Source organism: Tupaia chinensis, unplaced genomic scaffold (assembly GCF_000334495.1).
Source record: "Tupaia chinensis unplaced genomic scaffold, TupChi_1.0 Scaffold000578_2, whole genome shotgun sequence".
NCBI lineage: Eukaryota > Metazoa > Chordata > Mammalia > Scandentia > Tupaiidae > Tupaia > Tupaia belangeri.
Genome location: NW_006160094.1, coordinates 3761097 through 3773247, shown reverse-complemented (window position 1 = coordinate 3773247; position 12151 = coordinate 3761097). Strand labels below are relative to the sequence as shown.

Sequence of the window (12151 nt, the reverse complement as noted above, 5' to 3'; positions counted from 1 at the left end):
TCATCTCGTCACGATGTGGGTGGCAGAGTGACTGTGAGAGCGGCTCAGGGTACCTGCCAGGGATGTGGCTCTGACTTCCTAAGTGTGGCTTTGGGCCAGCCTACTTCCGTTTTTCTCAGTCTCTGCGTCTGAGAGGTGGGACTCTCGTTACTTTCACATGGTCTAAATAAGAAACAGACATAAGGGGACCTGGAGAGGGCGTAGTTTATGTCACAGGACTCGCAGGTGGTGGAATGCAGTTTGAGTCTTGGACCTGGGGGCTTAAGTCTGTTGTCACGCACATGTGCACATGCCCAAAACCCCGAGAAGGGAGTGGAGGAGAAGGGATGGCAGCGTGACCCTTCCCCTTGGGGGATGATTTCTCACTTTCTGTCTCTGTCTGTTTGGAGAGTGCATGCGCCCTATAGCAAAAATCTAAAAAGAAAAGAAAATTTATGTAAGTCATTTCACCAGTACTGTGACTTGGATAATGGTTTTCCCCTCAAAGTTTCTTGTTCTGGAAACTTGGTTTCTAATGGAGCAGCATTTAGAGGGGGTGAGACCTTGAGGAGGAAGACCTGCCTTTGGTGGGGGCAGGTACCAACCAGCAGGCTGGAGTGTGGGAGGGGAGGGAAGTAGAGGTCGGTTTCCTCTCCCTCCCTCCCTCTCTCTCGTCCTTTCTCTCTCTCTCTCTCTCTCCCTCTCTTTTCACCATCTAAGCACAAAAGAAATATTGTTACACAGTTACAGTGTCATTGCTATACAGTTAAGCTTTTTGAGTTGAAATGAAAAGGGGCCTCCGTGGAAAATATATATTCTATGTGTATTATTTGTAGTCTACAAATATGCACTTCATCCTAATAGAGATTAATTAGAAAATAAATATTACAGAAAATCACTGAAATGGAAATATGTTTGGTTTTCTGCATTTTGAATGAGTAATTTTCTCCTCATATACTGCTTTGTCTACAAGAGTCGTAGGAGAACACCTTAGGATGGTGTGACCTCACCATCCACGAGCGAGTTCTGCCCTGGTGTGACCACTAGACCTTGTATTCATGTATGGAGAAGTACCCTGCAGCAGATGAATACCATTTTTATTTTTGGAGAGGTTTTTGCTATAGGGCGCATGCGCTCACCAGAAAGACAGAGACAGAGAGACACCTCCCCCCCCGGGGGGGGGATGGCCACGCCTCAATCCCTTCTCCTCCATTCTTCTCTCGGGATCTTGGGCACACACACACGCACTCATACCCCACGTGAGTTTAAGCTGCCGGGTCCAGGACTCGAACTGCGGTTGACTATATGGGAGTTCAGCAACATAGCCTTTAACTGCTAGTCCAAATAAGTACGATTTTGATAGTCAATGAAATTTTAAAAACAAAGTAAACTGAGCTTGGCCCTCCTTTCCACTATGCCTTACATGCTTAGTTATTGTTATTTACAACCTTTGGCTCATCTAACCTCTGTCTTAATCACGTTTTCCTTTACCACACATCCAAAGCAGAATGTTCATTTTCCTTCCAGAATTTCTAGTTAGAAAAGTGAGTGCCTCTGTGTCAGGGATTGACTTGTCCACATACTAAAGCACATCATCATCATCATCATTTGAAGCTCCTTTTCTCCCTATGAGAAAGAAGGCAGCAAGTGGTGCCAGCAGAGACCTCCCACCACAATCCACCCCCTCCCAGCCAGCCAGGGCCACGGGCATGCATGTGTACCCGGGGGTGCTCAGGGAGGTTCCTGGGCATGAACCAGGACCTTTCCCATGTGGGCCCAGCTGCGTTCCTGCTGTCCAGCCCCCAGCCCTGAGTCATCTCGTCACTATGTGGGTGGCAGAGTGACTGTGAGAGTGGCTCAGGGTACCTGCCAGGGATGTGGCTCTGACTTCCTAAGTGTGGCTTTGGGCCAGCCTACTTCCGTTTTTCTCAGTCTCTGCGTCTGAGAGGTGGGACTCTCGTTACTTTCACATGGTCTAAATAAGAAACAGACATAAGGGGACCTGGAGAGGGCGTAGTTTATGTCACAGGACTCGCAGGTGGTGGAATGCAGTTTGAGTCTTGGACCTGGGGGCTTAAGTCTGTTGTCACGCACATGTGCACATGCCCAAAACCCCGAGAAGGGAGTGGAGGAGAAGGGATGGCAGCGTGACCCTTCCCCTTGGGGGATGATTTCTCACTTTCTGTCTCTGTCTGTTTGGAGAGTGCATGCGCCCTATAGCAAAAATCTAAAAAGAAAAGAAAATTTATGTAAGTCATTTCACCAGTACTGTGACTTGGATAATGGTTTTCCCCTCAAAGTTTCTTGTTCTGGAAACTTGGTTTCTAATGGAGCAGCATTTAGAGGGGGTGAGACCTTGAGGAGGAAGACCTGCCTTTGGTGGGGGCAGGTACCAACCAGCAGGCTGGAGTGTGGGAGGGGAGGGAAGTAGAGGTCGGTTTCCTCTCCCTCCCTCCCTCTCTCTCGTCCTTTCTCTCTCTCTCTCTCTCTCTCCCTCTCTTTCTGTCTATGCCTCTGCCTCTGCCTCTCCTTGAGCGTGGCTTCCTCTCTGCACTGTCATCCATGTTGCCTTGCTGGCCCCACGCCTTTGGACTTTCTACCACCAGAATAATGAGCCAAATACACCCCTGTTTTTTATCCATCAGCCAGTCTCGGTATTTTTGTTTGGCCACACAGTAATTAACTAGGACAGCAAGTTACTCCGCAGGGCCAGGTAATGAGGATGATTAAGGAGGGAGGTACATTTACCTTGTACTTACCTTCTGTAACTCCCTCCAGTGTTCCTGGCTGTTCTGTTGTCTAGGAGGTGATGATTCGTCTACACAGTGGAAGAAAGGCATCCCTTCTCCCTCCTGTTAGGAGTCTAAGGGAGGACTCACTGTTCTGTCATGAATTTGAGAATCCCAGTAGACGCTTGTTTTGTTAATTGGGTACATATGTTAATGAAGAATTACTGTCAATTTGAACTTTATGGAACTCACTCAGAATAAATACACTCTTGACTTCAAGGTTCATTACTTTAGGAAAAAAACTCAGTTGAACTTTATCCACTGAATCAATCGTTTTGTGGCCCGCAAGTTTTCCATTGCATTTTCAGTTGCAAGTTCATGTAATAAAATAAAGGACTCTAATGAATGTATTTGTTTTAGAGAGAAAAAGTTCTGTCTCACATTTCAATAGTCCTTTTTTTATCTGTGTACTAACTTGGTGCCCATTCTGTCTGCTGTGATCTAAAGGGATTCTTCATTTTTATTTTCCTATTTTTGGCCTACTTTATCTCATCCTCTAAAGTTGTTTTTTGTTTTTAAATCAAGCTTTTTATTTTAACTTGGAGTTTTTTTTTGAGCTTTCTTCTGCTGGCGTTTGCTCTCCGGGTGCCTGTGGTTCTCAGTGACCTCGGAGGTGCTGTCCAGGCCTCACGTTTGGCGCTCAGGGAGGAGGGGATTTCTTGCTGATGGGCTCCCTTCTGCCCATTCATACGCTGCCTCACTGCAGTGTGGTGTTTAGACTGTGTCAGCTTTTATTAAGATGAATTATGATCATTTCCATACAGCTGGGTGGCAGTTGTGGGAGTTTACATTATCAACGCAAAACTCAGACTAACTCAGCCAATTTAGATGTCAATAAAACATTTGTTACTTATTTTCTGTTTTATCATTGGTTGTAATTTATAGTTAGAATTGAAAATGTTAACATGTGTGACTGAGTTTGTTTTAATTAAGTGTATAATTAAGCTAATGAACCTTGTAAAAATGTAGTGGTGCAATCCTTAATATAATCTAAGCAGTTAAATTTCTAATTACGCATCCAAAGTCATGTACAGAGACACGGCGTTCCAGGGGCTCGCTCTCTGCCCTGCGTTCCTCCCTGCCTTTCTTCCTTTTTTCCTTTCTTTCCTTTTTCTTTTCTATTTTTTCTTTCTTTTTTTTTTTTAAAGAAACATTGTTCAAAGCCTATATGGAGAGACTTGAGAGATGTACGTAATTACATTCTCCTCGTTTTAGGAACGTTGTTCAGAAGTGGATCTGTACACAGTGGACGGAACATTTTCCTTTTTTCAAATATTTCAAAGGGTATTGGAAATGGTGGCAGAGGAGTAGATTTGGAAGTGTTTCAGATTGGCCAGGAAAAAAAAGCCTTTTGCTTTAACAACATACAGGGCAAGTGAGGTTTATATAAGACTCATAAGGGAGGTGGAGGAGATTTGTTTCGCATACCCCTAAACCCTACACTCATTTCTTCAGGAATCCGTTCCTTCCCTTAGTAAATGACCCAGCCTGTTCTCTGATGTCCAGCAGGACAGCCAGTGTGGGGGATTTTGCTCCTGGAATCATTCCCTAACAGAGCTCACTCTGGTCCCTCTTCCCTCTTCCCTCCATTTTTAGTTTTTGTGACATGGGTGTGAGATCACCATTTTGATACTAGTTGCCGAGAAGAAAAGCTGTCCTCCCCAGCTCATTGACATGACAAAGTAGTCCTCCCTTCAGGAGCTCGAACCGCTTTCTCTGATAAAACATCCTGGCGGCCACACAGCGGAGGTGGTCCATCCCTGCTTACTCGCAGCAAGTTCCAGTTGCTGGCTGGGCTGGTTGAGTGTGCAGGATACATACCTAAGATTTGCTTTTAATTGCACTCTTTGGAATAGCTTGGATCCGAAAGAGGGAGGTATGGAACAGCCACTTACACACACAGTTTTCTGAAAAATGAAAGCAGCTGCAAGAGCATCTATGTGTTCAGTTCCCTTCAGAGGGTCTTTACACTCACAGTCAAGCTGTTGTCAGTTCGGTTTTCTTGTGAAGTTTTTTTTTTTCTCTTTTTTTTTTCTGGTCTGATAGTTCATTCCATTCCTTTTGTAATCATGTTCACCTAGTGGAGCAAATGAGATAATTTTGCAGATTGTTCCACTTTACTTCTAAATTAATCCATTCTTTTTGAGAGAATGATTCTAATAGTGTGGTCAAGTGCTTGGAAATCAGCAGGCTGCTCACTTCACCTTAATTCCGTCGGTTCTGATTCCCTGATCACTCGCGGTGTCATCAGGGAGAAGGCCTCCTCTCCGCTGTCCCTCCCTCAGCCTTCCCTCTCTAGGACTGAATAAAGCCATGCTGAGGCTGAATAACTGCTGGCGGTTGTGGTTGCCAACGCTGTGGTCAACAAGCTCCCGTTACGTTCCCTGTAATATATGTATTCATGGCATGTAACATGTATGTAGAATGTACATGTACTGTGTACTTTAGGAATCCTGATGCTTTTGGCCATAGGGGAGCACTTACACAGAAAGACCACCACTCCGTAAATGAAATGTGGTCTGCTTCTTTACGTTGGATTATTATTCTAGAAAGTAAAAGAGAAAAAAATGTAAGTTTTAAGAAACGAAATGCTTATCTAGTGAATAGAAATACATTAACCTATTTATCTAAAAATAGTTGATGTCACTTGTAAAATTGAAGTACAGCGTTCTAAATTATGCTATGTTAAACTATGATACATCTTCAAAGGACCTATGGAGATAAATTTTTAACTTTAGGGACTGGTCCTGTGGCCTGGTGGCTAAGGGAGCTGGATCCCATGCGGTTGACTCTGCAGAGTTCAAATTGCAGCCCCAGAGGCTTGAAACACATGCTGGCATGTGTGTTTGGGTGCCCAAAATCTTGACAGTGAGAAATGGAGGAGAAGGGATTGTGGCATGACCATGCCCTACGGAGTGGTGCATTCTCTCTCTTTCTCTGTCTCTGGCTTTGGGAAGGCGATGGTCCCTCTTGCTGTAAATAAAAAATTTATAAATTTGTTTTAAAGATTTATTTTGGGACCAGCAGACAGTGTGGTGGTTAAAGGTGCTGGACTCCCACATGACTGACTGCAGTTTGAGTCCTGGACCTGGCACTTGCTTCCTCACTATCCCTCTGTCTCTCTCTGATCAAACTGGACAATAACAATAATAATAATTAAGGAGTTTAAAAAAGAACTATTTATTTAATTTTATTTGTTCTTGTTGTTGTTATTACTTTTTAAATTTGACCAGAGAGAGAGAGAGAAAGGGGAAAGTGGGAAAGTAAGGCACCACATCTGGGACTCCAACCACAGTTGGCCATGTGGAGTCCAGCGCCTGTAACAACCATGCCCCCTACTGACTCCCCCCAGATTTATATATTTAAACAAGTTTTACTTTACTGCTAGGTAATTTCCACTAAACACATGTAGTTTCTAAAAATTTCTAGGCTATTTTATATTACACGAAACATCTCAGAATACATAAAAACATATGAATTATTAATTACTTTAGATTACAAAAATGTTCTAGCCATCAAGAGAAATAGCTTATGACTTTACTAATTATAAAATCCAGTTAAATAGCTAGAGTGAGTCATAGTAGGACACATTTTTCATCGCAGGAACTGAAAGTATGCGCTTTTCTAGGCGTAAACACACAGACTCTCGGGCGTGTCCCAGCCACAGGCGTGCAGCTCCTGTCATGGTGGGATTAGCTGCCCGGGACCAAGGCTTCTTTTCTGTAAGCTGTACTTTCACAGGGCTGCTTCGAGTGTGCAGTGGCCAAGTTCTCTCCAGATCCCAGGGCATGCCAGTGAGTAACTGTATTGAACTTGATTTCTTGTATTCCTCTTTCCTGTTCATTGATATCATAGGTATAGCCTAATCATTTGGTTCCTCTGGTAGAGAATACTTCTCACAGGCAGAATCTAACTTCAACAGGGAAGCCCGTGCAGAGGGACTCGGCGTGATGGCACTTAAATGACGAGTTAATCATCGGTGTGGCATATCTTTGCATCTTTCCCTTCCAAATTTGGATAGAGACAATTAAGTTGGGTGTTCAGCTAAATCAATGGACTTTCTTCCTACTGTTGAGTTGAGGGAATTTTTTTTTTAATTGCTTGAGGGCATGCGCACTTGCCAGAGAGAGACAGAAATGGGGGAGGGGGAGAGAGCACCCTGCAATGGGGCATGGCCACACTGCACTCCCTTCTCCTCCCTGTCTTCATCCTAGCAGGATTTGGGGCCCCCAGGCACACACATCCAGCTGGTTTTCAAGCCACTGAGGCCAGAGTTTGAACTATACACTCAGCCCTGTGGGATCTGACTCCCTTAACCACCAGGCCACAGGGCTGACTCCAAATAAGTTTTGAGAATGTATTTGTTTATTAATTCCATGAGATTTGGGAGACAGAGCAAAAGAGGTGGGAGGGCACCCTCTGTAGTGTTCCAGACAGTTTTCCCCAAGCCTCGGCCAGCCAGGTCCTCAGGCACACACATACTGCTGGCATGCACTGGGAGCCCTCAGGACCCCGACCCTGGGCTTTCCCACATGCCATCTGCATTGTGGAGGGTTGTGTTACTGCCCTGCCACTGTGGCTGGCCAAGCAGAGAGAGCTAACTATGTATGTATTTAAGTCCAATATTTGTTAATAAGTAACTAGAAATTGCTGACACAGCACTCTTTTTTTTTTTTTTTTTCCTTCCACCAATCACTAATACTTTTAGACATATTCTAATAGTGCTGATCCTTAACTGGTAACATTATGAAAGTCAAGGCAACATAAATATACCACCCTCTCATTATTTTTTTATATTTAATTCTATAAATTAGAATGCTGTTAATCAGTGACTGTAAATATTCATGAAATAAACAAAAGTTAGACTGCCAAGCAGAAAGTGAAATGAGCCTTTTGCTTCCATGCCATTCATTTCAGTTCAATCCTATCTTTAGCATAATTGATACCTTCATGTGAAAAGGGCTCCGGATATAAATTCTGTTTGTTTTTATTCTATTTTACAAAAAATCTCACTAGAAATATGAGATTCATTTGCCTCAGCTAAGCTCAGTCCTTCCTTCTGCTAGCTTCTACCGAGACCTGACCTCCGGCTGCATACTGGAGCAGGTGTGGCCACGTCTCAGGAGTTGTCGACGCAGTGGTCGGCAAAGGGTCCATGTACGACAGGAGGGGACAGTGGGTCATAGGACAGGCACCACAGTGAACGTGTGCGTTTACCCAGGAAGCTGCTTCTATTAGAATGCATGTCTGTGGCTGGCCAGAACATCTAGGTGAACATCTACTGGACAACATGTAGAGGCTTTTAGAAATCGTGGTGTCTTTGGTTTTATATTGTACAGGATTCTAAATCATGTATATCTATGGAGGCATTTTTTTGTCTCTTTATTAGGATTATAGAAGAAAATGCAAACTTTGGAAGTGCCAGATATAAAGTCACATATAGGTTTTATTTTTTTTTCCTTAAAGAATTATTAGTTTTTCTTCCTTTTCCTTTTCCTTTTCCTTTTCCTTTTCCTTTTCCTTTTCCTTTTCCTTTTTTTCTTTTTGTTTCTTTTGACCAGAGAGACAGAGAGAGAGAGAGAGAGAAAGAGAAATGAGAAAGCAAGCCGAGTCATCTGAAACTTAAACCGCAGTCGGCCATGTGGGAGTCCAGCGCCCTTAACTACTATACCATCTGCTGGCCCCCACGTATGGGTTTTGACATGACCAGGATACAGAAGTCATGCCAGCCACCAAGCCAATACTAACACCCATCCTGTTCCTTCTACTGTATCCTCAGTGAGAGTTTGCCGTTGGTCCCAGGGTGTCCAGCATAGCTTGTGAGTTATAAAGTTAGTACTCCGGAGCAAGCACGCTAGTAATTTTAACTTTTTTTCTCTATATGGATCTCTAAAAGCTCATTTAAACTTCTTTTTCACCCTGGGGTTTAGTTCACGTATGGAAGGGCCGAATGACAACCAGATTCTTGGAATTTCTCTCTTCCTCTTGTCTTTCATCAATCGAAAATATAACAAATTACTAACTTTTGAGAGACTTAGTAAGTTTTGAAATTCAGAATATCAGGCGCTATCAAATTCAGATAGCTAGCGTGGAAGCGCTCTTGTCTCTGACCCCTTCCTCCCTATTACTCTCCTCAAGCCTACATACAATATGAAATCAGCCTGCCCTCATCCCCTGCCCCTCGTGGGAAGACAGAGGTTACAGTCAGCCATGTTCTAGCTGCTTAGAGCAGAAAGGCGTCCCAGCCACTCACAGCTCCACGCTCACCCACGCCCTGCACCGCCAGGCGAGTGTTAGAGCAGCGTGAAGCATCGGGCTAGTGTACAGTTCGCTTCAGGAACGTAACCGTGAGCCTGAAAATTATTTCTCGTATCTTTGCAAGGACCCATTTCTACAGTTCATTTAAACTGCCGTGATTTTTGTCTTGGTGTTATTTTAAAATGTTTTAAGAGCGATTTAATATGCCCCTTGACAAGGAAGCCTTTGTAAATATAATACAGCTCTAATGCAGTGGGGCCTTGTGCGTGCTGGAGATATTACATGTGTAATCATTTGCATTCTTAATGTTCCAGAACCCTGGGGTTATTAGTAAAACGGTTGGAGAAAGGTGGTAAAGCTGAACAAGAAAACCTTTTTCATGAGAATGATTGCATTGTCAGGATTAATGATGGCGACCTCCGAAATAGAAGATTCGAACAGTAAGTGTGTGCTGACGGCCTGTCCCCACCTGCCTGGGGCCTGGCAGGCCGCAGTCCATTGAAATGTTCCAGACAGCCGGTCCGTGGTCTCTGTCCTGTAGCAGGGTGTTTGCCATTATCTAACGTGTAAAGATACAGAGAGCCAGACTCCAGGCAGTCACTACGATTAGGCCCTACTTCCCAACGCCCCTGGGCTGCTGGAGCTCATCTTCACAGGTTCCAGCCCAGTGTAGCCTCATTGTGCTTGCTGTTTCTCACCCTTTGGAAACCTGACCAGTGCATTGATTGTTATTATACTTTAAACCTCATTTCCAACTGCTGTTGCGTATGATGTCTCTTGGTCCAAGTAAACAGAAGGCTCCGCCGAGCCGCCATTGTTTTGTTGTACTCAGATATCCTTTGTCTAGATTCGAGCTCTTGTTCAAATAAAGAATACATTGGCAAGGCAGGAGCGAGCTGGACTCTTACAAACTTTGGTGACACTGGAGCGGGCATCAGTGAGAGGTAGAGCCCCTTCTCTGGCTGGTCACTGGTGGCATTGGCATCCATCACTGTGACATTATAGCCACCACGTCCAGATAGATGCACTCAACAGTTTTGCTTGCACTGATGCGTGAACTAATTTTGCTGATAGGAGTAATGAATAGTCGCTTTCTGTATTTTTCTAAGCATATTTATAGAGCATTCATTTCTTTGAAAATTGTGTGGTCCTTTTTTAAGAAAATATGATTTTTACAAGAAGTAAAATAGAGAAGATTGCATTGGATCTTTATTAATACTGAAAGTATAATACCGGTATTGTCCTTGAAACTGTAGTTTAATGACTTGAACTTGCACACACAGTATGTTAGTTGTAGATAATTTTGCTAGTTTTCTTTAGTGCCTGAGACCTTTATATTTGGAGACACAGCTATGCTTCTATCTGAGCTTGCAAACCTGATTGATGAATGGGTTATTAGAATTTTGCTTTTTGATTTCAACAGTCTGTCAGTTCTTATTGCTTAATTAGTATACTTAATTAAGCTCATAATATCTCCAGGTCTGCCAGTCTTCATTTGCTAATTTTCCGTTCTTTCTCAAACCCAGAGCACAACATATGTTTCGCCAAGCCATGCGTACACCCATCATTTGGTTCCATGTGGTTCCTGCGGCAAATAAAGAGCAGTATGAGCAACTGTCCCAGAGCGAGAAGAACAATTACTATTCCAGCCGCTTCAGCCCTGACAGCCAGTATGTTGACAGCCGGAGCGTGCTCGGCCCTGGGCTCCCTGCCCTGCAAAGAGCTCCCCGGCCAGCCCACCAGCCCGAGCCGCAGGACGCTCACCCCCGACTACCTCACAGCACACACCCCTCCGGAAAGCCACCGCCAGCCCCACAGAATGTACTGAGTACGAATGTCAGCAGTGGGTACAACACCAAAAAAATAGGCAAGAGGCTTAACATCCAGCTTAAGAAAGGTAGGACCTGTTGTGTTTTTGTCGCTGGGAACTTTAAGCCAGCCTACTAGCCAAAAGCAACTTTCTCTTTATCCCATTGTCAGGGGCAGGAGTTGATGTGAAGACGTATCTTAAGAAGCATCTGGCTTTGTATTGTATTTGAGATTGTGGTTTTATGTTTTTCTGATTCATTTTGCTATATAGAAATTAAGTGTGAAAGTGTAGAGAATAAGCATTTAGGGCTGGTCTGTGACATGGCAGTGAAGGTGGCCAGATCCCACATGACCAATTGTGTGGTTCACGTCCTGGACTCGGTACCTTGAGAAACACACTGGGTGTGTGAGCGTGTGTGCCCAGAATCCCTAAAGGAAGGGAAAACAGAGAAGGGATTGCAGCGGGCCACTCCCGTCGTGGCGGGGTGGTGGGGGGCTGGAGGCTCCTCATCTCCCTCTCTGTCTTTCTCTGCTTCTCTATCATGAGTGTAGCTGCCCTCTAGCAAAGTTATTATAAAACCAAACAAACAAAACAAAACAAAAACCCTAAAATACTGGTTTCTGAGAGGCAGGCAGAATTTACCCTACAGCAAAATCTCTGATAACAGATGGAAATGGCATCAGGACGCTGCTCCGAGCCCTGAACATAGTGAAGAGGTGGCTGACAGTCGACCTACTTGCTGCCCCAGTCCAGCCCTCACAGTGGAACACGGCGTCAGTGGTCGGGGGCAGTGGGGGGAACCAGGGCCTGCAGGCCGCAGTGGTTCCAGGGAGCTCCTGGAGGAGCCCGGCGGGGCTCCCTGACTCCTGCTCTTCCAGTGCTTCCTGTTCTTAGGGTGATGTGGGGATCGTGATGGGGATCACGGTTCTCCCTCCTCCTAGTGTCAGTTCACCCATTCAAGACACCTCCCCATGGCGGTGCCTCCCTCTGTGCAGGCGGGACACACTCCTCCCCGCTTCCTCCCCACAGCTTGACTCCAGCCAGAGGCCAGGCCCTGCGGTGCAGGCTCTCTGTCCCTCATAAGTTTTAGCTGAGCATTTTGATGTATTTTTAAATCACGTCTTTCAAAATGGTATCATCCTGGGAACCAGCAGTTAGAGTAATGGCTATGTCGCTGGACTCCCATGTAGTCAACCGTGGTTCGCATCCCGGCCCTGGTGTCTTAAACTCACACCAGGCGCGTGTGAGTGCGTGCCCAAGATCCCGAGAGGAGAATGGAGGAGAGGGATTGAGGCATGACCATCCCCCCTGGGGG

At 44.9% G+C, this 12151-nt stretch overlaps 1 protein-coding gene across 24 annotated transcripts in view; it reads left to right on the top strand.

Moving 5' to 3' along the window:
- The window catches only part of PARD3 (par-3 family cell polarity regulator), a 611947-nt gene that overhangs the window by 283701 nt on the left and 316095 nt on the right, over positions 1-12151 (top strand). For all 24 annotated transcript variants that reach the window (XM_006158308.2, XM_006158309.2, XM_014591497.1 and 21 more), the window contains 2 exons: positions 9341-9466; positions 10553-10923. In XM_006158308.2, coding sequence (XP_006158370.1) covers positions 9341-9466; positions 10553-10923 — 497 coding nt within the window. The remainder of the gene's footprint in view (positions 1-9340; positions 9467-10552; positions 10924-12151) is intronic.